Source organism: Tachyglossus aculeatus, chromosome 9, assembly GCF_015852505.1.
Source record: "Tachyglossus aculeatus isolate mTacAcu1 chromosome 9, mTacAcu1.pri, whole genome shotgun sequence".
NCBI lineage: Eukaryota > Metazoa > Chordata > Mammalia > Monotremata > Tachyglossidae > Tachyglossus > Tachyglossus aculeatus.
This window is the reverse complement of record NC_052074.1, coordinates 36,419,642-36,447,570: the sequence shown is the minus strand read 5'-3', so window position 1 is coordinate 36,447,570 and position 27,929 is coordinate 36,419,642. Positions and strand designations below refer to the sequence as shown.

Here is a 27,929-nt window from a genome sequence, read left to right as displayed (position 1 = left end):
AATGCATCACTTAAACACTTTAGATAGATACTCCATCTCTGTATCTAAAATACCCATCTTTATACTCCTACCTCCTTCCTCCTACCTGTAATTTATTTTAATGTGCGTTTCCCCTACTAGCTCGTGAGCTCCTTGAGGGCAAGGATCATGTCTACAAATAGTACACAGTAGGAACTCTGAAGAGCAGTTGGCCGATATGGTGCTCTGCACGCAGAAGGGGCATCAGCCAGAACTGATATTGCCTCACTGAACAGGATAGACGGCAGAATGCTCACCTGAAAGAATCAAGAAAAATGGGATTTCCCGGTGTTAGCCTGGTCGGTGAGAAAGGGGAGAGTGCCAGGTGCAGCTGGCCGGACCAAAGCCGGCGGGGAGATATGTTGGCAATTTGTACTTCCCAAGCGCTTAGTACAGTGCTCTGCACACAGTAAACGCTCAATAAATACATCTTACCTCCTTCCCTTCCCCACAGCACCTGTATATATGTATATATGGTTGTACATATTTATTACTCTATTTATTTATTTATTTATTTATTTTACTTGTACATATCTATCCTATTTATTTTATTTTGTTAGTATGTTTGGTTTTGTTCTCTGTCTCCCCCTTTTAGACTGTGAGCCCACTGCTGGGTAGGGACTGTCTCTATATGTTGCCAATTTGTACTTCCCAAGCGCTTAGTACAGTGCTCTGCACATAGTAAGCGCTCAATAAATACGATTGATGATGATGATGAATAAATACGATTGATGAGGAGGAGGAGGAGGAGGGCCGTCGACTGTGATCTGGCCACGCTCTTCTGAGATGCTTTGCTTTCCGGGTGAGGAGGGGCACTGGCTCACAGCTCCCCAAGCGAAATGCCCTGTAGACGGTTCCCTGGGTAACAGACAGTAAACGAAAGAGCCTGTTGGTAGCTGTGGCAGCCTGCAGGTCTGATTGGGAAAGCCCTGCCTGATCGAAGGAATATCCAGAGACCAGAGGGAGAGTAAAACCAGGGCCTGCTGGACTCAAAAGGACTCGCTCCCTGTTCCCGTGTGGCTTGGACAGGCCCGACCCTTGTCTAGAAGCAACCATCTCTGAGAAGGTTGACCGGCTGACTGCTCCTGGCCCTGGGGACCCTTCTTCAACTGCGAACAAGCTGCCCTGGCTAGAGAACCCCAAGGTGAGGCCATTTGAGAGGATCCAATAGCCCCAAAGCAACATTTGAAACTCTATGTGTTGCCAACTTGTACTTCCCAAGTTCTTAGTACAGTGCTCTGCACACAGTAAGCGCTCAATAAATACGATTGATGATTTGAAACTGGAAATTTTTTTTACAGCATTGAATAAAATAGTGGGGGAGCGGTGCCCTGAGATTTGGGAATGATAAATGGAGAGGGAGGGTAAGAAGTTTGATTCGGAAAAAAGATTTTGGTTATTCACTCCAATCGCTTATAAAACTGTCCCCCAAACGATCATCATAATAATTAATAATTATGGTATTGTTAAGCGCTTACTATGTGCCTAGCACTGCTCTAAGCCACTGGGGTAGATACAAGGTAATCAGGTTGTCCCACCTGGGGCTCACAGTCTCAATCCCATTTTACAGATGAGGCAACCGAGGCACAGAGAAGTAAAGTGACTTCCCCAAGGTCACACAACAAGTAAGCGGCAGAGCTGGGATTAGAACCCATGACCTTCCGACTCCCAGCCCAGGCTCTATCCACTACATCATGCAGGAAGTGCCTCTCTTAGCATACGTTTTCAAAACTCTTTTATTTCTGTGACTGCAAGTTAGAAGGAGTCATGGGTACATCTGGTGACTTCAGCTTTGCTGGAAAAGGGGGAACTGTTGCAGCAGCAGGGGCTCCATTGTGAGAGGGTTTAAACTTGGATCCAATGAAAGTCTGAGTGAATGTGCAAAGACTCAAGCCATTAGTGTGAAAAGTGATTTTGTCTTGTCAGTGAGGGTTCAGCAAACAGGCAAATAGTCAGACCCAAATGGCCTAGAACAGAACAGGCCTAAGTACGTATTTTTCTCTTCAGCAAGGGCCAAAAGGTTGGACAGAATGCTAAAAGAAAAATTTTTGCCAGTGATTTTTGGGGAAACTGAGAAAGAATACTGAATGAAGGAGGGCACAAAAGTACCCTCTCCAGCCCTTCCCCTCCCCTCTCCGGCCCCTCCCCCTTTTGCCCTGCTGCCCTTCTACCCCAAACTAGCCCTGAAAAATGGGCAATCGGTGGGCATGATTGATTGATGATTGGGTAGGCACTGGTGGGAAGGCCATGAGGTTCTGCATGGAGAAAGGGCAGGAAGCAAGTTTGCTCTGAAACTCTTTTGTTTGTTCCCCTTCCAGCCAAACACCAGGGAAACCCAGGGGGGCTGGAGGGCTTTGTGTGTCCATTCCTCAGGCCACCCCCACTGCTGGAAAGTGGGAAGTGAGGAAAGCACTGACGGGCTTGGCCTAGTGGAAAGAGCCCAGGCCTAGGAGGCAGAGGACCTGAATTTTAATCCCGGTTCTGCCGCTTGTCTGCTGTATGACCTTGGGCTTCACTTTGCTTCACTTCACTTCACTTTTCTGGGCCTCAGTTTCCTCATCTGTAAAATGGAGATTAAGAGTGTGAACCCCACATGGGATAGGGACTGTGTCCCTGTGTTCAACTAGACTTGACTGTGCCCAACTAGGTTTGCTTGTATCCATCCCAGCGCTTAGTACAGTGCCTGGCACATAGTAAGCGCTTAACAAATGCCACAGTAATTATTATTATTATTGTTTATTATTATTATTATTAGGCAGTTGTTCGGGGGAGCCCACTGAGACCCAGGATTTCCAGGCTGGCTGGAGGCCTGGCTGCCTCTGAGACCCCCGAGATGTCAGTTCAACAGCCTAAGTCTCAATGCTGCCCATGGATTCTGGGGGCCCTGGGGCCAGAGTCGGTAGGATTAGGCCCAGAATGAGGCTAAAATTTGCATAGTTAGATGCTCTACTCTGACCCTTCTGAGTGCGTTTTCCATCTTTTAAATGCTTCGATAGTCACCATTTCTAATGGAACGATTTGTGAGAGTTTTCACTTTACCAGAACTGCTAATAAGAAGTTCTCCAAGAATGTTGGAATGATTACTGTTGTTATTGTCCGACACCTTGCCCACAGTAGGTACCCTACTGAGTGCTCTGCCCACAGTAGGCACTCCATCAATACCATCAATTGACTGACTGATTGATGAGCAGGCTGGACTTCCACCTTTTGGAAGCAGCACTGGAGGAAGAATCTGCCAGAACGGTAGGAACGATATTGTCCTTTTTCAGGGCAAACCACAGCTGACTTCCAGCCCATGGCCTGCAGGATGGAGGTAAGATGCAGTTCGTGAGTCCTTTAGAGGCTGCCGGGCTGGCGGGTGGGCAGGGTCTCTGCAACGTTACAGTCATGAAACACCAGATGGATTCACTCTGGTCTGAACCCTGCCTGGCCTGGCAGGGGGACTCTACACCACCCTAGCCGGTCCCACACAGCCCTCTCTTGCATCGGGTTTCTCCCACCCCAAATAGAGTGGGCCATGACAGCCCTCACAGATGCCAGAGACCCAGACACCCGTGCAGCGCACCCAGAGTAATATGATGATATCATACGTGCCATCTTGCGAAAGTTTGTTTGAAGCTACCCGATCCTCTGGGGGCCCCTTCTCTCCAGAGCAATTGTGCCCCCCTCCCAGGCACCAGTGAATGCAGGTGCCACTTCTGATCCATGGGCCTCAAGGCCTGGAGTCAAAGCAGAGGGAGACTGGGCATGAAATTGAATAAGTGGCTGTCCTGCTCCCAGGACTGCTCCCACCCCTAGAGACCCACTTTGGGGGCTTGGGCTTGGGGTTTGACCTGTGTCTCCTCTGCCAGGTTCCCGCATCCACTGCTGGGTGGAGCTGCCCATCCAGGTTGGACCCCTCCAGAGCCGGCAGGAGGGTGGAACACGGCCTTTCCCGCCCTGGGAAAAACCATCCCAATTTTCCGGCATCCACCCATCCATGTGCCAGGCACCGGGCACCCAAGGAGCCTTGCACAGCATCGGGGGATCTGGCTCAGAGCACGTCAGGCAGACCACCCCGGCCCAGACCTCCATACCCCTGTTGTGCGACAGGGTCTGGAGCAGACCAGTGCCCAGAGGAACGTCCTGGACTCGGGGTGATGCCAGTGGGCAGAAAAGCAGACATAACTGCCCAGGCCAAAAGCTCCTTTGGGACAGGAGTCGAGACAGGGACAGGGACCTGTCTCTCTGGCTCGCCCAAAGAACAGCTGGAGGAAACAACTGCCTCTGTCGTCAATGAAACCGAAATGCAGAAGCTGCCCCCAGTAAACACTGTGTCTCTGACACCCGAGACCCCCGCTGAGGGACTAGCCATAAGCCCCAGCGAAGAGAAGGGTTGCCCCCTCCAAGAGCACCCCGGTGGCACCAGCCGTGTCCCGCGCAGGCTGAACCCCCAAGACACAGTGACTTCCAGGCCCAAAGTGCCTCCTTCGCTCCAGCCAGCCCACCGGAGCGGCGCTTCCCAGCCTGCGGCCCCCGCGAGGTACCCCGCTCTCCCCTCTGTGGGGCCTGCCGATCCCACGTCTCTGGGAGCAGCGCCACATTGGGAGAAGCCAGCCACACTGGGATCCAAAGCATCAGCCTTGCCCCGGCCTGGCGGTGCTGCGGGTCCCGGGGTCACTGCCCAGCAAGTTGTCTCCCAGACCGGGCTGGGCACCACCTTTTTGCACCTAAGCTACCGTGACATGTTCCACGAGCTAGCCGCCGCCACCGCCGGTGGCCCTGGGATTTATGAAATGTTTGGGACGCCGGGCTATGGACGCATCAAGCTGGGCTGCGGCCCTGGCAGCCCTGCTCCCTCGGACAGGTGCCGGCCGCCCCCTGCCCGTGTGAGGGGCCGTGGCGGGGCCAGACACTCCCAGCAAAGAGCTCACGGGAGCCCTCCCAAGAGTGCGCGGGTGACCGGCCAGCAGCGGAGAGCATCGAAGCCAAAGGGGAAAAGGCGCAAGTCAAACCAGGGCGGGCGACGAGATGGGGACAGTGGCGAAGTGGCTGCCCAACAGGAGCAACAGGCTCCAGGCCCAGGACACGCCGGGCAGCAGGATGGAGAGGAAGAGGGCCCTGTGGGAGGGCTTGTATCGCCCACAGAGCAGCATGACCTTAATCCTGGGTCCGCCCTGCTGGAGGCTGCAGAAGACCAAGGAGACCCACCCAACACTCAAACCCGGGTCGTGACCCTTGGGGTCCTCAGAGCTCCACATCGCCCTGCCCAGAGAACTCCCGCAACGTGGGCCACTCTTGGGAGGGATTGGCCGTGGCCCACAGAGATCCTTTCACGCCCCACTGTAGGCCGGCCAGATACTCTGGGGAAGCTCCTGGTGCCGGTCACGCTCTCCTCGGATCAACTGGGGCCCGGAGGCGAGCCGGCCCCATCCCGGAGCCCCCTGACTGCCCTCCAGGACACGTGTGAGGGACGCATCCAGGAGGTGCTGGGAGTCCCGGCGCCAGAACTGGTGGACCTTGAAGACACAGACCCTGAGTGCCTGGCCCCAGTTGCCCAGGGAAGTGAGGGATACATGGGGAAGCAGGTGGCTTTCACCCAGGAACAGGACGAGGTCTCACCACCGGCACTCGAGAAAGCGAACATGTGCCGCCGGGACCGGGTAAACCTATTTTACCTTAATACGGTGTCCAAAATCAACCTGCTAGTGAACATCCCAGGGAGGGAAAATGCCCAAGCCCCAGCTAGTTTCGCAGGGCAGCACGAGTTCAGACAGGCCCTTCTCCAAGATGCTATGGTAGCTCCAGCCCTGCTAAGGCCCTGCTAAGGCCAGTGGTAGCCAGAGCCCAGGGGGCAGGAAGGCTTGGTCTGGACTAATTGGCCATCAGGAGCCAATGTAAACGTTGAACCTCTCACTTGCAATGGGTGCACTGCTGTTAAGACACTGAGACAGCTGAGCTGACCTCTAAACAGGTGCCCCATCTTCTCTCTCCTCTGCCCTGGTCAATGAATTAATCTATTGTATTTATTGAATACTTACTGTGTGCAGAGCATTCATTCAAATCAATCGTGTTTTCTGGGCGTTTACTGTGTGCAAAGCACTGTACTAAGTGCTTGGGAGTGAACAATATAACAGACACGTTCCCTGCCCACAGCTTGCTTACAGTTTAGAGACTGTACTAAGCGCTTAGAAGAGTACTATATAATAGAGTTGGTAGATACATTCCTTGCCCACAAGACGTTTACAGTCTAGTGGGGGAGACATGTTAATATAAATAAATTATGGATATGTATATAATCAATCAATCCTATTTACTGAGCACTTACTGGGTGCAGAACACTATAATAGGTGCTTGGGAGAGTACAATATGGCAGAGTTGGTAGATGCATTCCCTAACCACAGGAAGCTCACAGTTTAGAGGGGGAGACAGACATTAAGTAAAAAAATTATGGATATATACATCAGTGCTGTGGGGCAGAGGGAGAGATCAATAAAGGGTGCAGATCCAAGTGCAAGGGTGATGCAGAAGGGAATGGGAAAAGAGGAAATGAAGGCTTAGTCAGGGAAGGCCTCTTGGAGGAGATGTGCTTCTTTAATAAGGTTTTGAAGGTGGGGAGAGTGATCATCTGTCAGATATGAAGAGAGAGAGTGTTTCAGGTCAGAGGTGGCAAGATAAATGAGATCGAGGTACAGTGAGTAGTTTGGCATTGGAAGAGCCTAGTGAGCATGCTGGGTTGTAATAGGAAATCGGGGAGGTAAGATAGGAAGGAGCAAGGTGATTGAATGCTTTAAAGCTGATGGTAATGAGTTTCTGTTTGATGTGAAGGTAGAGAGGCAACCACTAGAGATTCTTGAGGAGTGGGAAAACGTGGGCTGAATGATTTTGTAGGAAAATGACCTGGGCAATAGAGTGAAGTATAGACTGGAGTGGGGAGAGAGAGGAGGCAGGGAGGTCGGCAAGGAGGCTGATAGGAAAAGTGGATAAGTGGTCTCAGGGGAGCTAGCTTCCTTCCTTCCTCTCCTTCTTCTCCTTCCTCTCCTTCCTTCCTCTCCTTCCTTCCTCTCCTTCCCCACCATCCCTGACAAGAAATTTGTGCTGCAGGTCTTAAAGAGTTCCAAGTGGGTTGGGGCATGGGAGGGCACAGAGGGTTTGGGACGGCTTGGGGAGCGGGAGCCGGGGGCGGGTCTATAGGGAGTCAGGGGAGGGCATCAGTAGTGGGGGGGCACAGGGAGGTGGAGGAGAGCAGGGGGTGGGGAGGGCGTGGGGAGCAGAGAGGGACCGGCGGCAGCGGGGGGGGTGGGCATGGAGCTGGGGCAGAGAAGTTGTGGGGAGCTCTGGGGGCACAGGAGGAGTAGAGGGCATGGGAAGCTGGTGGGGGCCTGGCAAGTTGGGGGAGGCCAGAGGGGGTGGGGGAGGGCCCAAGTGGCCCCGGTGGCTCCACTGTGCGGCAATCAGCCCCACGCTCACAGAGTGTTCTTCTTCTCCCTGTCGCTCGGCTCTCTAGAGCCTCCTCAGGGAACGCCTGGCTCCCCGCTCTCCTAGCAAAATGGCGGATCCGGAAAAGTACTTAGACCACCAGAGGCCCATTCTGTGGACCAAGGGAGAAATCCTTGGGAAAGGAGCTTACGGCACCGTAAGTGACCACAGAACATCCCCCTCCCCCTCCCCCTCAACCGTTCAGCCTCTGTCCGTCCACGCCGGTTCACCCAGCCGGCGTCTCTGTCCGGCACTCAGGGCCGGCCAACACGCGGCTAACGTTGAGCTCCGGCCCTAGGTGTACTGTGGTCTGACCAGCCGAGGGCAGCTGATCGCCGTCAAACAAGCGTCTCTAGAGGCCTCGGACCCCAGGGCCACCGGGATGGCCTACCAGAAGCTTCGAGCGGAAGTGGACTTGCTGCAGACTCTGAAGCACGTCAACATCGTCACTTACTTGGGAACGAGCCTGGAGGGGAACACCGTGAGCATTTTCATGGAGTTCGTTCCCGGCGGCTCCATGGCCAGCGTCGTCAGCCGCTTCGGGCCTCTGTCGGAACGGGTGCTGGGCCAGTACACTAAGCAGATCCTGCAGGGCGTGGCCTATCTGCACCAGAACCACGTAGTGCACAGAGACATCAAGGGGAGCAACGTGATGCTCGTGCCCACGGGGGTCATCAAACTGGTGGACTTTGGCTGTGCCCGGCGCCTGGCCCACAGGGGCCCAGACGGGACATCCAGCGAGACGCTGAGGTCGGCACACGGGACGCCGTACTGGATGGCCCCCGAGGTGATCCGCGAGTCCGGCTACGGCCGCAAGTCGGACATCTGGAGCGTAGGCTGCACGGTGTTTGAGATGGCGACGGGGCTGCCGCCGCTGGCGTCCATGGGCAGGGTGGCTGCCATGTTTTACATCGGAGCCCATCAAGGCCTCATGCCGCCACTGCCCGGCCGCTTCTCCCAGGATGCCGCGGACTTCATGCATCTGTGCTTCACCAGGTAAGGCTTGTGGGCAGGAAAGGTCCGGGGTGACACAGTCGCTATCTCAAAACCTGCCATTCTCAAACCAACAGGGAAGAGGATTTTCCTCCCACGGCAGGGTAGGGCAGCAAGGAATCTGTTCCCACGGGGAGCCGTCGATCAATAGTACTTGTTGAGCTCTTACTCTCTGCAGAGCACTGAACTAAGCACTGGATCCAGGGGATTGTGGTAAATCACAGAGGGGTGTGAGGAGATTTGTGGACAAGCATCCACGCTGGGTCACTGTGGGGAGGGTCAGGGACAGAGGAGGGAGAGATAAGGGTGTTGGATGGAAATCTGTAAAATGAGGATAAAATAGTTGTCCTCCCTCTTCATTCATTCAATCGTATTTGTTGAGCGCTTACTGTGTGCAGAGCACTGTACTAAGCACTTGGGAAGTCCAAGTTGACAAGATCTGCACATAGTAAGCACATAGTGCTCTGCACATAGTAAGCGCTCAATAAATACGATTGATGATGATCTAGAGACGGTCCCTACCCGGCAGTGGGCTCACAGTCTAGAAGGGGGAGACAGACAACAAAACCAAACATATTAAGAAAATAAAATAAATAGAATAGATATGTACAAGTAAAATAAATAGAGTAATAAATCCATACAAACATCTATCCATATATCCAGGTGCTGTGGGGAGGGGAAGGAGGTAAGGCGGGGGGATGGGGAAAGGAAGGGGGGGTCCTCAGTCTGGGAAGGCCTCCATTCATTCAATCATATTTATTGAGGGCTTACTTTCACCCTCTTAAAATGTGAGCCCCATGTGGGCCGGGGACTTTGTCCAGTTTGATTATCTTCTATCTATTCTAGCACTCAGCATCATCCTTGGGCACATCGTGAGTACCTAATAATACTATCATTTTTATGATTGATGACTGAGTGCCCACTGAATGCAATGCCCCGTATGCAGTGCTTGGAAGGTACAACAGAGAGTTTTGTTGATTGGCAACTTAATGAAGGTGATGCAAGGAAGCAGCATAGAGTATGTAAGCCCTGAAAGGTTTGTAGTAGAAGCTGGCTCCTCCCACTTTTAGGGTCAAAGATTTAAATCCCTCTAGAGTTTTTAAAGGACCAGAACATTAAGGGCAAACCCAACATCAGCCTCTGGGACACTGGAATGACCAGTTGGTTCAGCTCCCGTGCCTGTTTGGGGCGGGGTCTTGGAACGGGCTGTGGTTTAGTGGAAAGAGCCCAGGTTTGTGAGTCAGAGGTCGTGGGTTCTAATCCAGGCTCTGCCACTTGTCAGCTGTGTGACCTTGGGCAAGTCACTTAACTTCTCTGTGCTTCAGTTACCTTATCTGTAAAATGGGGGTGAAGACTGTGAGCCCCACGTGGGACAATCTGATTACCGCGTATCTAGCCCAGAACTTAGAACAGTGCTTGGCACATAGTAAGCGCTGAATAAATGCCATTATTATTATTAGAAGCAGCGTGGCTCAGTGGAAAGAGCCCGGGCTCTGGAGTCAGAGGTCATGGGTTCAAATCCCGGCTCCGCCACTTGTCAGCTGTGTGGCTTTGGGCAAGTCACTTCACTTCTCTGGGCCTCAGTTACCTCATCTGTAAAATGAGGATGAAGACAGTGAGCCCCACGTGGGACAACCTGATCACCTTGTAACCTCCCCAGCGCTTAGAACAGTGCTTTGCATATAGTAAGCGCTTAATAAATGCCATATTATTATTATTATTATTAATAGTAGCAAGTTCTTAAATAACAACATTGTTATTATTATTATTACCATTATTATGCTGCTGCTACCTTTCCCCAGGGACCAGCATGCCCGCCCGTCAGCCATGGAACTGCTCAAACACCCCTTCCTGGAGAGCCTTGAGCAACACCCTGAAAACTCACTCTATGCCAGGGAGCCGGCGGTAGAGGAAGCCAACACGGTTGGATCCCAGGGTGTCCTCTCCTGAGTGGTTCTGGTCTTGAGCAGGGAGAGGTGCAAAGGGACCTTTAATCTCTTCCTGCTTCTGGACATGCTTGCACTAAAGGCCTCACCTTTGCAGTGTCCAAGTAGGTGGTTCCCCAGCCTTCTCTGCTAACTTATTGTCATTCCTCTAGAACTAACCCAAATCCCTCCCACTGCAGCCTACCTTGTATTCCTCGCAATTTGTCCGAGTATAGAAGGCGGTGCTCCAGCCAATAAATCAATTGTAAATCCAGCTCTGGAAAACTGGCCTGTCATGTGGGTGAGGGGATGGTCTCTCGGAGGGTTTGGTCTCCCTCCTCTCCATCTGGATGGTCCTCTCCCTGGGGGCTTCTCGCCTCTCCCCTCCAGTCTGCCACCGGACACCTCCCCAGACCCACCGGGCCAGATCTCCTTGCGTCGGACTCATGCACCCAGGGAATGGGCACATCTCAGAGCCTGATACGCTGGGGCAGAAAACCGGACACCCCGGTCCGGGCCCCCCACCGCTGGGCTTCAAACTCCATTTTCTCATTTCAACCATAGTCCAGATTTTGTTCTTTGTCATGAAGTAGGTGGACAAGGTGACCAATCAATTAAAGAATGGCATGTGAGCATACAGACTACTGAACTGTTTGAGAGAGTACAGCTGAGTGGGAGTTCAAGACCCCTGCCCACAAGAAGCTGACAGTCTTGAGGGGAAGAACCACAGCATGACTGTTCCCTCATCCCACTCCTTTAGGGTGAGGGGCCCCACTGAAGCTAGAAGGAAGCAGGTTCAGGACAAACAACCGGAAATCCGTCTTCCCCCTGCAGCGGGGGGAGCGCAAAGAATCCATCCCATGGGGAGCTGTGCAGCCGGAAACACCAGCAGATCCCGGTGGGGTTGGGACAGATCCTTGGATGAGTGAGTGTCCATGCTGGGTCACCAGAGGGAGAGTCTGGGATGGAGAGGAGAGTTAAGAGTTTTGGGTGGTCCATCCCAAATCACAAAGCTGGCTGTCCAGGAGAGCGACCAGCTCACAACTCTGCTGAGATAAGGCTGTGTGGCCTAGGGGACTAACTCACGGTCATGCAACTGACCATTTTATGGATCTAAAGTTAATCAACCCATTTTCTGATCTATCTAAAGTGCAAGCAATGCCCACTGCCCAGCCACCACTCTCTATCTGACCTTGCAGCTACTGTGAAGCAGCACAAGGCTAGTTAGAGAAGAAGCACGACCTAGTGGATAGACTCTCGCGGGCCTGGGATTCAGAAGGACCTGGGTTCTAATCCCAACTCTGCCACATTTCTGCTGTGTGACCTTGGGCAAGTCACTTAACTTTTCTGTGCCTCAGTTACTTCAGCCATAAAATGGGGATAGAGACTGTGTCCGACCTGATTTGCTTGTAACCACCCCAGTGCTTAGTACAGTGCCTTGCGCAGAGCAAGCACTTAACAAATGCTGCAATTATTATGGCTCCACGGTGAAGCATCATATCCAGAAGCCACTGCAGAGGGCAGCTGCCCCAGTGGGCCCACTCCCGGGACCAAGTATGAACAAAGGCATGCTCATGTCCTTGACACACCCAAAACGAATGCCCAAAGTCTTAGTGAAGCTGCAGCCTTTAAATATTCACAATGTCTGTACTTCAGTCTGAAAAAATCCAACGTGTTTTTGGTACAGTCTATTTCACAAAGAAGAAAGCCCTCACACTGCGGTTCCCAGTAGCACAGAAACCCCTCTTGGGGCCATTTCACCCGGTCGTTGGCACCTTAGAGATTCACAGTCACTTGGGCTCCCCCTGCGGCCCCCCCCCACCCCCACCCCGCCACTAGGAACGGGCGTCCCTGCTCCTCACCTCCCACCTGCTGGCCTAGCCCATCATCAATCGTATTTATTGAGCGCTTACTGTGTGCAGAGCACTGTACTAAGCCCAGTACACACTGCAGGGGTGAGGACAGGACAGTGACTCCTGGCCAGAGCCTTGAGTGGCTGGGAAATTGCACGGGCAGGAACTGCTGGGAACTGGGCCAACGGAACACTAACTAGCCAAAGGAATTCAAAGATCCTGCCTGGCCCGCGCTCATTTGAGATTCCCAAGCAGGAACAGGACAACTCCCCCATCTTCTCAATTGAGAAACCCAAGAAATTCAAGGTATAGCTGCTGCAAGAGTTCCCAGTAAACAGAGTCACTCAATAAGCTGATAATAATAATAATAGTAATAACTGTGGCATTTGTGAAGCTCTCACTATATGCTTTTTACTTAGCTTTAACTAAGTACTGAGGGGGGTGGATATGAGATACAATCAAGTATCACCCACACGGAGCTCCCAGTCATCATCATCATCATCATCATCATCAATCGTATTTATTGAGCGCTTACTTTGTGCAGAGCACTGGACTAAGCGCTTGGGAAGTACAAATTGGCAACATATAGAGACAGTCCCTGCCCAACAGTGGGTTCACAGTCTAAAAGGGGGAGACAGAGAACAAAACCAAACATACTAACAAAATAAAATAAATAGAATAGATATGTACAAGCAAAATAAATAGAGTAATAAATAAATAGAGTAATATACTTACTCTATTTCTCCCCAGCTGGGGAGAAATATTTACACAATAAACAGAATGTTTGAGGAAGATGACAATTGCGCATGAATCAATGGGTTAGTAACACTAAAAGAGGCACATCGATTTAAGGCACCCCAACGGTCACTCCCTGAGCCGGCCCCGTCGGACAGACTCGATCCTGGCACAAGCGAGAGCGTGCCCACAGCCCGCCCGGGAATTCAAACTCTCGCACCTGAGACGTGCCCAAGGGAATGAGAAGGTAGCAGTTTGCTGGAGACACGCCAGCAGGCAGGTCTCTGCTTTTAGCAACTCAAATCACCAGTCCAACGCACAGAGTCAGTGATAACCATTTTATTGTCTGAATATAAAGGAAAGTTAGGATAGCCAGAGTTTTGCTTTTATTTCATTGTGGACTGCATTCACCTGGAAGAGAAACATGGCATCACACACAAGAACACTTTTTTAGGAAGTTCAGAATGCGGGTGTCACTCTGAACGCTACCGGAAACAGTGATTCTGTTTACTATTAAAAAAATGGCATACAGGGTTAAAGTTTAAAAAAACAACTTACTAATTTTTCCACTAGGTAAGTTTACAGGTTTGTTTGTTTTTTTTTAGTTCTCAAATCACATGAATCTACATTACCATCATTAACCGATCCGTGTCTATCACTGCGTCATGCCAATGAACATCGAAATGCACTTCACATCCAAAGATTATGTAAACTTTATTTCCGATTCCTTTTTCTCCTTCAGAAACCCGGGGCCCCCTCCGGGCAGTCCAGTCTGGCCCTGGCCCGCCAGCAGGGAAGGCGCCGCTCCGCCTCCCGGGTGGGCCGGGGGCAGGAAGGGGTGACCGGGCCCGGCCCGGGAGCCCGCTTGTAGTGACATCTCCCAGTAAGGCCTAGCGTTTGCGATTCTCCCGACGAAGCGCCCCTCGGTGTCAGCGTCCTGATGGACGCCGACGGGATAAAATAAAGTGATTCTGTCTATTATTCTGTTATACTTACAAGCTGCTCCAATCCTGAGTATTTATGGTAATAGCTAAACATACAAAAATGTATGTACATTTTTCTCCACGTTCTTGTAAACAGTTGTCAGTATACTGTTTTCTCCCTTTTTTTTTTTTATCATTGAAACATGCAAATCATACATACGGTATAAATACACAAAGGAAAACAATCGACACTCATTCCAAAGCTAAGCAACGAAACTCCGCCGCCGCCGGATCCGACTGATAAATAAATAGTCAGCGCTCGAGGTCCCCTCAGGAACAGCCTTATTCCATCTACTGTTCCGAGCGGCAGTGGCAGCAACACTGAGACTTCTGCACCTTCCATGCTATCACAGTACTTATTAACACTATCGTGTGTGTGGAGAGAAAGACTTGCTTACAACAATCCCTTCTTGTCCGAGCGAGGGGGAAAGCAGCACTTGCACGCCCGCACACACACGCCGGCACACGCACACGCACGCCCCCGCGCCCCCCCCCCGCACGCCCCGAATTGGCGGCGGCGGTGTGGTGGGGCCCGGAGGCTCCCCCTCTACCGTACACGCTCAAATTAAAGACGGAAAGGAACAGTGGACCGGAACAGTGGGCTACAGGGTCATTCCTTGGGCACTCAACAGCGAATCCAGCATGTCGAATGTGTCTTTGTAGTCCATATGCTGGCTGTTTGCACTGTACTCGTGAGGGGCGTCAGGCCCGTTGGTCTCCACTGGCTTCCGGTCCAGTTTCACGAGGGTGCTGAGATGGCCGTAACCCACCTGGTATGTGACAGGGGGAGGAGGGGGTAAGGGAAGGTTAAAAACGGACTTGTGAGAGGATACATACTGCTTAACAGAGGAGGAAGAACTAGATGAACTACCTGAACTTTTGGAACTTTTGCTCATTTTGGAGTGGTGATTGTGAGCTGCCTCGTGGACGTGCAGCTTCCTCCTGGTGGAGCCGGAGCTGGAGCTGGAGAAGCTGCCGTCCCCGCTCAGCCCGGCGGGGCTCCTCAGGACGGCGGGGGGCATCCCGTCCACGCCGTGGGGGCCGCCGCCGCCGCCGCCGCCACCGCCGTGCTTGCCGCCGCCGCCGTGCACGTGGGAATGCTTGTGGGGGGCCCCGCCCCCGTGGAGGCGCCCCGAAGAGTGCTCTTTGTGCTTTTCCTTGTGGTCCTTGCCCTTGGCGCTGCCCTCGTCCGAGGAGCTGTGCCGCTCGGAGGAAGACACTTTGATCTTCATCTTCAGTTCTTCTTTGCTGATGCCTTTCTCGGTGGGGGGGATTGGGATCCGCAGCTTGAGGGAGCCGCTCTTTTCTCTCTTGTCGGAGGACGGCAACGACGACGACGACGACGACGAGGAGGAGTACTTCTCAGGCTTCTCGGCGTTTGCCATGGGAAGTTTCATCTTAATGGGAGAGGCCACCGGACCGCTCCCAGCCACCTGCAGGGGCACATGCCTTTTGTGCTGCGGCTGGTCCAGCGGGGCGGCCATGTAGTGCTCCCGGCCGTCCAGTTCGAGAGTCTCCAGTTTCCGCTTCTCTCTGTACTTGTCCAGGGACATTTTCTGCGGGATGGCGGCGGGAGCCGCGGGAAGGGGCCCGCCGTGGTGCTTGCCGCTGCCGGACTTGGGCGCGAACTCCAGTTTGGCCGAGGCGTGCTCGGGGGCCTTGTCGGACCTGTGATGCAGGCCCGGGTGGGGCTGCCCGGCGGCAGCTGGCGGGACGCTCAGGGCATACTGACTGGCCGAGAGCGTGGCCTCCTGCTTCTGGGCATAGGCCGGTTCTGTCCGGGCCGCGTCCTGCTGCTGCGGTGGCCACTCCTGGTGGGACGCCAAGCCGTACGACGGGCCCGGCAGCAGCCCGCCGGCGAGCATCGCCAGGCTGTCGGTCGGGTGGCTGTCTGACACAGAGAGGCTTCCTGTGCTCAGCGGAACGGGGGCCGGGAACGCCGACGTGGGTGGCTTCGGAAAGCTGGCGTTGGCGGGGACTCCGGCCACGCCGTCCACCAAGATGGAGTTCTGCACCAAAGACGAACCAAGTAATGACGTGTCCGGGCCCTGTCCGTCCCCTTTCGGTCTCTTAGCCGCCTGGATGGCCTGCGAACAAAACAGACACAAGGGAGAGTAGCAACAGGCCAGTCAGAGTACTTGACCTAGAGACAGGAACTCAGAGAAACTGCGCTTCCAGGTCTCTGGGATGTTGGCATTGCCAGTTGGGGCTGCCACTAATCTACCCCCCCCCCCCCCACCTCCCCCGCCCCTTCGAGGGACACCAAACTCTAGAAATATGGCTGATTAATAAGGGCAGTGGGTGGGTTAGATACGGATGGGGGAGAAAATACTATAAAGTAGAAGTTTCCTTACCCTCCAATTTCGAATCCTCTTCAATCTACTGGGGGTTTTCTCCAATATTTGTAAGAATTCGTGAGTCAGCTCTGAAACACATACACGGTCCAACTTAGAACCACAGGAGTCATTTCCACTCAGAATCATTTCTATTTATCTCCAACAGGGATTTTAGAATCACCAAGTCCCAGGATTAGAAAGAACCTAAATCCATCTAATCCAAAATCCCAGCCTCAGGGCAGCAGCGCCGGGATGGGTAACAAATCCTCTCCGGTGGGAACAGCCCATCTCCTTCCTTGTTTCCATGGAAATAGAAACAGTTGCTCTCCACCCCACAGCTGTATCTCAGGGGGCAGTCTGCGGGACCTATCGCTACCAACAGCTCCTGTTCTCTCTGAGGGATCCAGAGGGCACCCTAGGAATTTCAGATGGAAAAGTCTATCAAATCCTGGAACATGGATAGAATCTATAAGTTTAGGACTAGAGATCCCTTGGGGGAAGGGGTGGTGGGGGGGGGAGAGGTACCTCACTTTAAAAAAAAATGAATATAGTTAGAAAGGACCTGGCTATATACGACGGCAGGGAGCAGGGATCGTGTTATTCATTCATTCAATCGCATTTATTGAGCGCTTACTGTGTGCAGAGCACTGTACCAAGTGCTTGGAAAGTACAATACAGCAATAAAGGGGGACAATCCCTGCCCATAACAAACTCACAGTCTGGTGGGGGAGACAGACATCACTACTCAGAGTGAGAAAAAAAGCACTGAAATTTCAGTTGAATTGTATTTCCCAGAGCACTTCGTACAGTGCTTAAAAGGGCCGCTGACTTCATATGCTACTGAGACTTTTCAATCAATCAATTGCATTTATTGAGCGCTCACTGTGTGCAGAGCACTGTACTAAGCGCTTGGGAAGTACAAGTTGGCAACATATAGAGACAGTCCCTACCCAACAGTGGGCTCACAGTCTAGAAGGGGCTCACAAGTAGGGTCCCACCCACAAGACTTTAAATAAACCAAGTCCCATGGGGCCAGAGGGATCTGGCAGGGAGGGAAAAACAGCTGAGAGACAGGGTGGCCAGGGCAGTCCTTAGGAGGGAGGCATGAAAATAGAGGGTCCCAAGGGTCTGGACTGGGGCTGCTTTCAACACTGCACAACTGATCTGGGACGGGGAATGCACAAGCCAAGTCACCCACAGGGAGAAATGCTGGGCAAGCCGATGGGTCCCAACTGCAGAAAGATCACACGGAGCTCCAGGAGGTGACTTCCACGGGAGCTCGGGCAGGGAACCCTCCAGGGGGAAACGTTCAAACTGCGACTACACGGTCTGTCTGTCTGTCGGCTGGGGGCTCTGAGTTCTCAATGATGACTCAGAAACACTGGAGTCTTTTTGGACTATCCATTTATTTCACTGGTAATCTGCTGTGGCAGCCAAAGAGGCTACGGATATACGGGGCTCTTCAGAGTGCCAGCCTCATGAGGACAAGGAACCGTGTCTCTTGTGTGAATTCACCAATAATAATAATGATTGTTATTATGGTTTTTGTTAAGGGCTTACTATACGGCGGGGACTGTAATAATAATAATAATAATGGTATTTGTTAAGCACTTACTATGTGTCAGGCACTGTACTAAGTGCTGGGGAGGCATACAAGCAAAGCGGGTTGGACACAGTCCATCCCACGTGGTGCTCAAAGTCTCACTCTCCATTTTCCAGATGAGGTAACTGAGGCACAGAGAAGTAAAGTGACTTGCCCAAGGTCACACAGCAGGAAGTGGTGGAGACGGCATTAGAACCCATGACCTTCTGACTCCCATTTAGTCCAATGGTCCAATAGAACCCATGACCTTCTGACTTCCACTTAGTCCAACGGTCCAAACGCTTTAGTCCAATGGTCTGCACACAGCAGGTGCTCAGGAAATACCACTGACTGACGATAACAAAGGGGACGAGGTCACTACAGAAAGCTCCTGATTAAGTCTGTGCCTGGACACTTGTGGGCAGCATCTTAGGACAGAAAAACAGAGTGAGAGAAACTACAGAGAAGGAAATTTAAGATGTTCAGGAAGATGAATACCAGGGCAGTCCAAAAAAATAGCTCTGGGTTCTTTCAGCCTACAATTCTGGGTGTGACGGTGTTGCAACAGTGACACAGTTGCCTTCACTGATTCCCAATTGCATTGGTTCCAGTAACCCAATATGATGCTCATCCACAAACTATTCACCACCCCCTATCCCAACCACTAGCACAGTTCAAAAACTCACCTCTAAGAGGTCAAGCGTTCTCCCTTTCCGTCAGTCCCCTGGGAAGCTTATCCCCTCCCGTGGCTTATGGATGACTCCCAAATACACCTTCCTAGCTCCGACCTCTCTTCTAACCTTGCAACCCCCCTCTAGCCTCCAGGACTTCTCTACCTATACCCCAGATACCTCATGCTCAATAAGGTCTAACTGAAACCTTCATCTTTCCACCCAAATCCTTTCCGGTCAAGGTACATTTGATGCCACCATGCTTCTTGCCTTTGAGATGCACAACCACGGCATTATCCTTGACTCTTCCCTCTCTTTCAATCCCCATTTTCAAGTCTGTCATCAAATCCTGTCAGTTCTTCCTTCATAGCATTTTCCAGGATCTGTCTCCCAACCCGACACCCCTCCATCCAAACAGCCATCACACCGGTCAAGATACCCCGGCTCGAACACTGAGTCAGCCTCCTCTCAGGCCTCCCTGCCTCAGCCTCTCGCCCCTTCTATATGTTCATACTCCGGGCTGTTGCCCAGATGGCCCTCCTGAAATGCTACTCGGCATCAGTCTCTCAAAACCCTCCAACAGTTGCCCATTTTCCTCCGCATCAAGCAGACTCTGCCTTCAAGGCCCCTCACCGGTTCTTTCCACCCTACTTCCCGTTGGCTTTCTTCACCTGCTACTTCCCGCTACTCCCCTGTTTGCACTCTCTGCCTCTCCCAGGTCACATCTTTGGCGAAATCACCCCCCCCCCACCTCACCCCGGGCCTCGCATGTCCTTCCCAAGTCACGGTTCTGCCCACCTTCAAAACCCTCCTAAAATCCCACTTCCTCCCCAAGGCCTTCCCTGACAAAGAGGGAGTTACCCTGAATTAACAATCCTTTAGCCACTTCTTATACTTTTTTATTCATGTTCACCCTCAGCACCGTGTACATATGTTCCATCAATTTGCTCGAATAAGAGTGGATGTTCAATTTCCATTACTCGTGACGAGTTTTCCCTATTAAAAAGCGTACGGTTCCTGTGCTTCTGTTGCAGAGTATACTGCTCTCAGGAGATGCTTAATAAATAGCATTACTACTACTGATATTTCCTACCTGCACAACGTCCTGAGTGACCTGCTGGGAGACAAGTGCTTCCTTGTGCCTGCTCTGAGCTAACCCCCTTGCAATGGGCGCCTCCACGTCCTGGCACCCCTCCTAAACCCGAAGTTCCTCGGTGGATCGGTTTTGTGGGCGGGAACCCCAATTTCTATTACATTTGGCCATGGGGACAGGCAGGCAGAGTGAATACACCATGAACACAAGGAAGGGCAGGCAACAGATATTTATTTATTTCTCTCATTTCAATACCTGTTTATTTATTTATTTATAGTAACAGCTGTCTCCCCCTCTAGACTGTGAGCTCATTGTGGGCAGGAACGTGTCTGTTATATTGTATTAGTACAGTGCTTTGCACACAGTAAGCGCTCAATAAATACAACTGAATGAATCAATGAACAGAGTGATTCACTCCACAAACCTACCTTCCCTGAGCAGTTATTATTCCCCTTCTCCGCCCGGACCCAGTAACTGGTTCTTGCCCCTTTCTATCAAAGAGGAAATGGGCCCGAGGCCGAGAAACACCACCTGTGGCTGATACGCTATCAGTCCTTCAAAGTGCCCAGACTTCCACTTCTGCTTGGAGCGATTCACCTGCCTCTGACTTTCCACCCCTAAGATGACCACCCTTTGTCTGCCAAGGCCCTCCCTGGGGAGGAGCTGCCGCTCACCGTCCAGGAGCTCCAGAGTGACCGACGGATCCACGTACTCCCACCAATGCTTCCCATCTGTCGACACCGGAATCTCCCAATTGGACCACTTGCAGGCCAAGTGGATGCACACACAGGCTATCACTGTTGGTCTGTACTGGAGGCAGAAGGTGGTAAGATGCAGACTGTGGCCGGGGCCAAAACGAAGCATCAGATTCAAACATGGAAAACAAAGGAAAACAAAAAAAAGAGAACCAGTAAGATCAGCAAAAATGAACACCAAAGAGGGGGTCGAGGGGAGGAGGGAGAAAATAAAGAGTCAACAGGTCGTAAACGTGTCAGGTTCACGAGCCAGTCAAATAACCTTAGATTTGAAGATCAAGAATTAGGGCATTTATCCTGTATTTATCCAGTTTTTCTTATTACTATAGCGCACAAAGCTCAGGACGCTCATACTGTTGTCCTTCTGGGTATTTTAATGTCTAACGGGCTTTAATAGCAAACTTTAAAACCAGCAAAGAAAAACATTCCAAGCAGGATGTGTAAAATTCAATCAAAGCAGTAGCTGATTGAAGGTGATTGGGGACCAAACCAATTGACGTGGCTCTCCCAGAGCTCTTATGACCACCATAGCTCTCCAGTCAATCCCAGAGGCCGCAGCTCTTCCCCACCCACAATGCAGGGAAAATGTTAAGTGTGAACACATAGCCAGACCCCACGGCTTCCCACCACCCCTTCCACCCCCGCAGCAGCACCTCTCCCATAACCCTTCCTCCATCCCCCTTCCTCCCCAGGCCAAGCAGGTCGTCCATGGGACGACCCTGCACCAGTTCAAAGTCTGGGCTGACAGATCACTATTATTCCAGATGTGCACCAGCTGGAGCTAAACCAGACATTTTGTATGACTTTACGGGCACCTGCTGCAAAAGGCAAATTTAGGCTTCTAAACAAATGCTCTCCGTCATAAGAAACCGAGGGACCACAGAAAGCTGGTTTGGTCCCCTCCCAATCAAAAATTACAAAAATAAATAATGAAAAAACCCAAAATCCTTACTATAAATCTGAAAATTAACTGAAATCATATTCATTCACCCTCCCAACTTGAAAAGAAGAGCTCAAAAACTCACTAAACTTCAAACTCAAATTTCACCAGTGCCAGAATTGGTGGAAATAGTAATTAATCACTATTCAGAAAACAAGCCATCATTTTAGTTTTACATAAATATTTGTAAATATTGTAAAAAAAAACTAGGCATGTAAAATATAAACTCTGCTTATGAGAATCCTCGCACTGACATGGCTTCGCCTACTTTTTGTTTACTACTACTACTGCAACTATTACTACAACTACTATAGCTATCTGGAAAAAAAAAGCCAAGTTAAATATTTTGTCAAAAAAAAGAAAAAGAAAAGAAAAAAGGAAGCTTTAATGATTATTGCAATTTATTTTAAAATTAGGATTGGATCAATAGGTTTAAATTAAAAAATCGTCATTTAACTACAATTGTAAACTAGAAATAGCTTTGTACTTACCAAGATGCTCGAATTTCTAGGTTAAGTTTAGCTCTGTGTAATCTTTAGCTGCTATTCAGGCTACCAATTTTAGACTTATGCACTCACAATCGAGAAAATGTCACCAGAAAGCACCACTACACTTCTCATTGTGCATTTAACCCCTTTGTGCCCAAAGGCCCTTGTACAATACACCGCACTGCAAGCAGGAAGGTCCCACCACTGGAGATGGTCCAGTCTCCCGCTGCAACAAGGGTAAGAGACACATGGAGGGGGCCCGCAGTAAGGGAAGCTATAGTGTGCTACAACAGTGCAACAAAGAGGGTCAGGATAACAACCTGTTGGTAGCCATGAAATAGGATGTCTGGGCCAAATCCTTGCTTGCTGTAAGAAAAAAAAGAAACGAAGAAATCACCAGCTGCTTTTTCACAGTCCACCATCCTACGGCTTTAGCGAGATGACATTTACAGAGGAGAGGCTTGGCGCCCAAAATCGCGGGCCTTAAAAACACCCATTTGGACTTGAATCAGAACAGAGTCACAGCACAAGAATCCCGCCTAGCTACACTGAGGCAAATCGCTCTCCTCTACCAGCCGCTCTGGGAGTTGGTGGCTAATCTGTTCCCCGAGTCATGCATCTACAGAAAAATAAAAAAAAAAGAAGTGTTGGGAAAAGGAAGAAAGTAGTTCCTGTTGTTTCAAATAATAACGATGGCATTCGTTAAGCGCTTACTATGTGCCAGGCACTGCAAGAGATTGCGGTGTGGAACAAAGGCATGTGATGCCCACTCCATCAAACCCCAGGGGGCCACCAGTACTTCCAGAGCAAGGAGCATGTGGGACTGACTCCCGAGTCCACATCTCTTGGAACAACGAGGCAGCGAGACTAACTGCATTCCACAATTTGACTGAGTCAGCTGGCAGAACATTAAAGATGCTCTAAACCCCTTGAGGATGGAGGTGCGGCTGTCAGGGAAATTATTTGGCCCCAGGAGGGCCAAAGGCTTCACATTTCCGGGGCCGGGAGGGATGGGGTCGGAGTTAAGCTACTTTGGGAGGGTACATCCCGGAGGCCAGGGGAGACAGAGCGGGCAGAAGCCAGTGAGGGCAAGGGGTCCCACCTGAAGACCCAAAGAGGGCTGCTGACGGTCTGCTGATGGCCTCCTTGACCCAAACTGACAACCCTTGGGGGAGCTGGTGTAACCTCAACTTCAGGGTCTGGGGCATGGGGCCTCAGCGGAAACTCGCTTCCTGGAGAAGGCCGGGGGGAAGTTGGCTCCACAGCGTGCAAGGAAGACAGAGTGGTTTAAATGCCGTGGGCCAACTTTTCCAGAAGGCCAAATGGACCGTGTGGCCCAGCTCCGAGAAGGCAGCGGGGCGCCCTACCGGATGGGGTGGCCCCTCTGGATAGGGTGGCCAGGAAAGATGAACATCCCCTTCGATGAGAACAGCTTCCGGTACGCTTGCTCCCACGGTCCTATCCGGGTGCCTCTAATTACTACATCATAGGGTCAAAGGTTGTTTTGCCTGATGGACTCTTCCTCTACATTCTAGGCTACCAAATAATGTCTAAAACCTGGACTTCTGCCATTAACCAGGTTTAGCTTATTCTACCAATCAGAACTACACACCCCAAAGGACTTCCCCCTTTTAGACTGTGAGCCCACTGTTGGGTAGGGACTGTCTCTGTATGTTGCCAATTTGTACTTCCCAAGTGCTTAGTACAGTGCTCTGCACATAGTAAGCGCTCAATAAATATGATTGATGATGACTCTTGTGGAACTGGAGAGGGGAACTCTGTGTATTCAGACATTTTCAAAACTAGAAATTTCTGCTGCAATGGTAGCTCTGAATTTTGATGGGGCCCAAAGTATTTTTAAAGGCTTGTGACTACCTGAAAATGTTACCAAAAAATGAAATAACTTGGAGCATTGTCAGAAGATTTATTTTAAGTAAAAGGCTTTCAAACTTTGACAAGAATGGAATTTATTTTCTTCGCAGTTAGTCTCAAGACTTCCTTCTCTCCTAGCCCCCAAACTATTTACCGGTTTTAAGTCCCTTTGAAAAACAGGCTAGTTTTTCTTCATCCTGCAGTGAGATGAGTCTGTTGCAAATACAAATAAAAACTTCCAAACTTGGAATAAATCCACTTTAGGAAGATAGGAAGAAACACACAGTTTAATGGACAGTGTTTACTGAGATCTCTGAAAAACACACACAAGCGCGCGCACACACACACGAACACACACGTTTCTCATCTCTCTGATGTCCAGGGGGATAGTCAGTGGAAGCAGAAACAAATATTTAATTTCATTGCAGGGAATTTGTTCTTTGTAAAACTCTCTCTCCCCACAAATGTAAAATGGAGAATGCCTTAGAATTTAGCAATTTTGAAATTCGTTATATGTTAAACTGTACCTAACAGATCTTAACAGTAAATACAAAATCAGTCCATTTTCATTCATTCATTCAATCATATTTATTGAGCTCTTACTGTGTGCAGATAACTTTATTAAGCACTTGGGAAGTAGTTTGAGGAGTTCAAGTGCTAAACTTTTGGTTTTGGAAGCGTTTTAGATTTTAGGTCTTTTTTTCAGGACTTGATTTTCAGAGAAACCTTAAAAGCTAGGATTGTCTAATAAAACACTTTCATATGATTCTCTTCCCAAATTAGATCACTTAAAATTAATTGCAAGCCGAAAGTTCAGAATACAGTGCCCCAAATTCCAAAACACAAATACTGCCCTCTGGACAAAGGTGAAACACCATTTGTACAAATTTCACAAGCCAGGAAATTTATGGCTAGAAAGCCACCTGAAATTCAACTTGTGGGTCTGTGAGAAACTGATTCCTTCTAAGCAATAAACTACACATCGTGCTGCGCAAAACCCATTACCTCTTTCCCAGATCCCAGCTCTACAGAAACCCTTTCCTCCCCACTCCCAGGCTCTACCAAAACTCTACACAATTCACTTTTTCCATCTTTTGGAACACTCAAGCCAAACTTGATTCTTTTAGGGAATAAACTGAAAGAGTTATTCCTAGTGAGCTCAAGGTGACTTCTTGTTCTTCCCCCTTCAACCTACCCTGACGTACACTGCCTCAGTCCAAAACCACCACTGAGTTGTAAGACTCACTGCATCCTCTGCTCTACAACAGAAGTTCTTTGAAAGCAGTGGGAAAGGGGGAGAGAAAGAGCCCTGTTTATCAAAAAGTAATTCTGTTCCATGATGGGAAAACCCTTAATGTTACCGCAATGGTCAGTAGGAGTCCTGGCTTTGGTACCACAAAATATTAGCTGATAAGGTCAAGGGCAAAATTCCAGCCATAGCTGGACTTTACTATTAACATACGAAAAAATGATTTTGCAACAAAAATGGACCTTAACTACCACGAAGGAAAAGAGCAGTAATTCAGCAAATGAGGCGAGGTATCAACCAATATAATAGATTACCTTAGAGTGAGGAAATATGATCTGAACAAATAATATGTAGCCCAGAACATTGTTTTACAGCCAAGCTCACACATCTTATCACTTTGGCTTGGAAATACTCAAGTAACACCCAAAGCTGGGCTTCAACATGGGAGGACCTGCACCACATACCCTCTAAAAGGGAGGAAGCAGTTCTGAATTACAGGAGGGAAACACTAGTCTGGTTCTGAAGGAACAGATGAAGATATGGCCTGATTGAGGCACTCTGGACAGAACCACATGAAATTCCTCCTTTCCTGAACTTAGAGAAAGTCAAAATGAAGCTTGTGAGTTAGAGCAGCAAGTGGAAGACATTACCAATCTCTGCAGAGGAGGGGAAAGGGGCAGTGCTGGGACTCAGCATGGCAGCATCGGCAAAAGTGGAAATACAACACGGGCCCAGCTCTCCACCAAAGCCTGGGGACTCCATTTCTTCTTCACTCTAGCACCCACTCATGCCCCAGTCTTTTTATTGCCCTCAAGGCTTGAGCCGGGCTGGCTCTAGGGGTTTGCACCCCAAATCCCACCTATGACTCAAGCTGCAGCCCCCTCTTCACTTCCCAGGGTATCAAGAAAAAAAAAACATTTTAGGGACTGGTTTGAATGGAATTTTTGCACTTGGAGGAAACCCAAAAGGCAAAAATCTAAGTCAATTTTACCATTCAGCCTACTTTTAAGGACAAAGATTTCCACAGCATTTAAGGAATGGACATCTGCTATCCAAAGCCCATGGGGTTTTTTCCTGGGTTGCGCGGGGGCGTGTAATGAGGATGGTCTCAAGCCATCACTGTTGCCTCAGGTCCAGCCTGGGCCCTGGAGGGCCAAGAAGCAAACTGGCTTCTCGCTCTCTCACATGCACGCACGTGCACGCACTCACATACACACACAGAGACAGAGACAGACACACACACACATTCTCCCAGGAGCAGTGCTACTTTCCACCAGATGATCAGATGGGCCCCCACCATCTCTCAGTTACTAAGTCCTGATACCATCCTCAGAAGGTGCCCGTCACTGGAGGCTACTGACCTCTCACTAACTGGGTACATTTCACCACATCAGTGTGTGGGTGTTCAATGGTGATTTCAAAACCTGAAACAGAAAACAAGGTTTCCAATTACTCACTACTTCAACATCCATTCAACATACACCTTTTTACTTAACACCATAAACGTGATTTTTTTATTGTAATTTTTAAAAAGTCACGATTTTCTTCTGGAGAAGTCATTGGGGAGAAGTGTTGTCAAGAGAATTTACTGTCCCACTGGACCCCATTTCAAGGGGATGGGGTTGGGGGAGGGGTGTGAATGGTCCTGTAGCTGTGTGAGGCCCCAACAAGGGATAGAGACCATGTCTAATTCCACCCGTGAATTTATTCCCCCAGCACTCAGCAAAGTGTTCTGCATATTATAAAAGCTTAAACACCATAACTACAACTATTATTACTCCTAATACTACTACTATATGGGTTGGACTCACAGCCTTGCTCATCCCAGCTCTCTGTCAATCATGTGAGTTTCCAATCACGGTCGAAAGGACCGCGAAGCACGGAGAAACAGCATGGCCTAATGGAAAGAGAACTGGCCTGGGAGTCAGAGGATCTGGGTTCTAGTCCTGGCTCTGCCAATTACTTGCTGTGTAACCTTGGGTAAGTCACTTAGCTTCTCTGTGCCTCAGTTCTCCCGTTCTCCCTCCTACTCAGACTGTGAGTCCCATGCGGGACAAAGACTGTGTCCAACCCAATTAACTTGTACCTACCCCAGGCGCTTAGAACAGTGTTTGACATATAGTAAGCACTGGTAAACCATAAAGAGACCCAAATTGGTGACTTTCTGAAGTGAAGTCTTCCCCAATCCTTATTGTCCCTAAACTCCCTACCCCTCCTCTGCTCCACTCTCACAATGAAAACAGGTCACATCTCTGTTCTCTTTTTTAATAACGAGCACCAGCTCAAGATGTCCTCAACAGTTGGAGAACCACCACAGCCTTGGTGGCTGGGCCAAGTGGAAGCCGAAAAACACTGGAAAAAGGCAGCTTCTTCTGGTGCTGTCCCCACCTGCTCTCTGAAGGCCAAACCCATCCACCTGGTCGAGAGCAGTTTACTCTCTCGAGGAGGGAGAGGGATTTGAAAACGAACAAAAAAAGTGCCTGCCATACTTCAGAATCACGGCATTGATCGTAAAAAAAAAAAATCCCATTTCAAATTCACTTTTCTACTGCAACTGTATATAACCCCAGAGATCTAGAGAATATGAAATATGAAATAAACTATACAACCTCAGAGATAATTAGCCCAATCAACTAAAGAAGTCTCAACTTTCCTCATTTTCATAGTCACTAATTTGTTCTACTTTTCCAAGAAGTGTGGTTGAGAACTCACTCATAACAGAAACTGGGATGAAATGTCTCCCAAATGCATGAATAAGATTTTATACATATATTTATATATTATATAAATTTTTATTTAATTTAGGGATTTTCAATATCCAACTCCAAGCATACAAACATTTCTCCTACAACCTGTTCAAATTTCTGCACACTTCCGGATTATCCAACAGGAAATAAAGATTTAGAAATAAGAGGGTTCTAGAACAGTGCTTTGCACATAGTCTGCGCTTAACAAATGCCATCATCATTATTATTATT

At 50.0% G+C, this 27,929-nt stretch overlaps 2 protein-coding genes across 5 annotated transcripts in view; one reads left to right on the top strand and one right to left on the bottom strand.

The window, feature by feature from the left end:
- Positions 1 to 857: 857 nt before the first annotated feature.
- On the top strand, positions 858 to 10,659 carry MAP3K19 (mitogen-activated protein kinase kinase kinase 19). Its single transcript, XM_038750882.1, has 7 exons — positions 858 to 880; positions 1,048 to 1,162; positions 3,325 to 3,376; positions 3,799 to 5,660; positions 7,505 to 7,633; positions 7,775 to 8,472; positions 10,272 to 10,659. The coding sequence occupies exons 1-7, from the start codon at positions 858 to 860 to the stop codon at positions 10,417 to 10,419; spliced, it is 3,027 nt and encodes a 1,008-aa protein (XP_038606810.1). The 3' UTR covers positions 10,420 to 10,659.
- A 2,647-nt stretch (positions 10,660 to 13,306) lies between these two features.
- CCNT2 (cyclin T2) overlaps positions 13,307 to 27,929 on the bottom strand; it is a 32,651-nt gene continuing 18,028 nt past the window's right edge. For 3 of the 4 annotated variants that reach the window (XM_038750801.1, XM_038750802.1, XM_038750804.1), the window contains 5 exons: positions 26,313 to 26,375; positions 22,151 to 22,196; positions 20,322 to 20,485; positions 16,320 to 16,390; positions 13,307 to 16,052 (listed from right to left, as the gene is read on the bottom strand). In XM_038750801.1, the coding sequence (XP_038606729.1) occupies positions 14,568 to 16,052; positions 16,320 to 16,390; positions 20,322 to 20,485; positions 22,151 to 22,196; positions 26,313 to 26,375 (1,829 nt within the window). In that variant the 3' untranslated portion in view covers positions 13,307 to 14,567. The remainder of the gene's footprint in view (positions 16,053 to 16,319; positions 16,391 to 20,321; positions 20,486 to 22,150; positions 22,197 to 26,312; positions 26,376 to 27,929) is intronic. The other variant, XM_038750805.1, reaches the window with a different exon arrangement.

Bases quoted from the DNA above. Each gene is read 5' to 3' on its own strand.
- MAP3K19 (XM_038750882.1), top strand. From the start codon at position 858: ATGCCCTGTAGACGGTTCCCTGG. The intron at 1,163-3,324 runs GTGAGGCCATTT...CATGGCCTGCAG, and splicing joins CCTGGCTAGAGAACCCCAAG to GATGGAGGTAAGATGCAGTT. The intron at 8,473-10,271 runs GTAAGGCTTGTG...ACCTTTCCCCAG, and splicing joins ATGCATCTGTGCTTCACCAG to GGACCAGCATGCCCGCCCGT.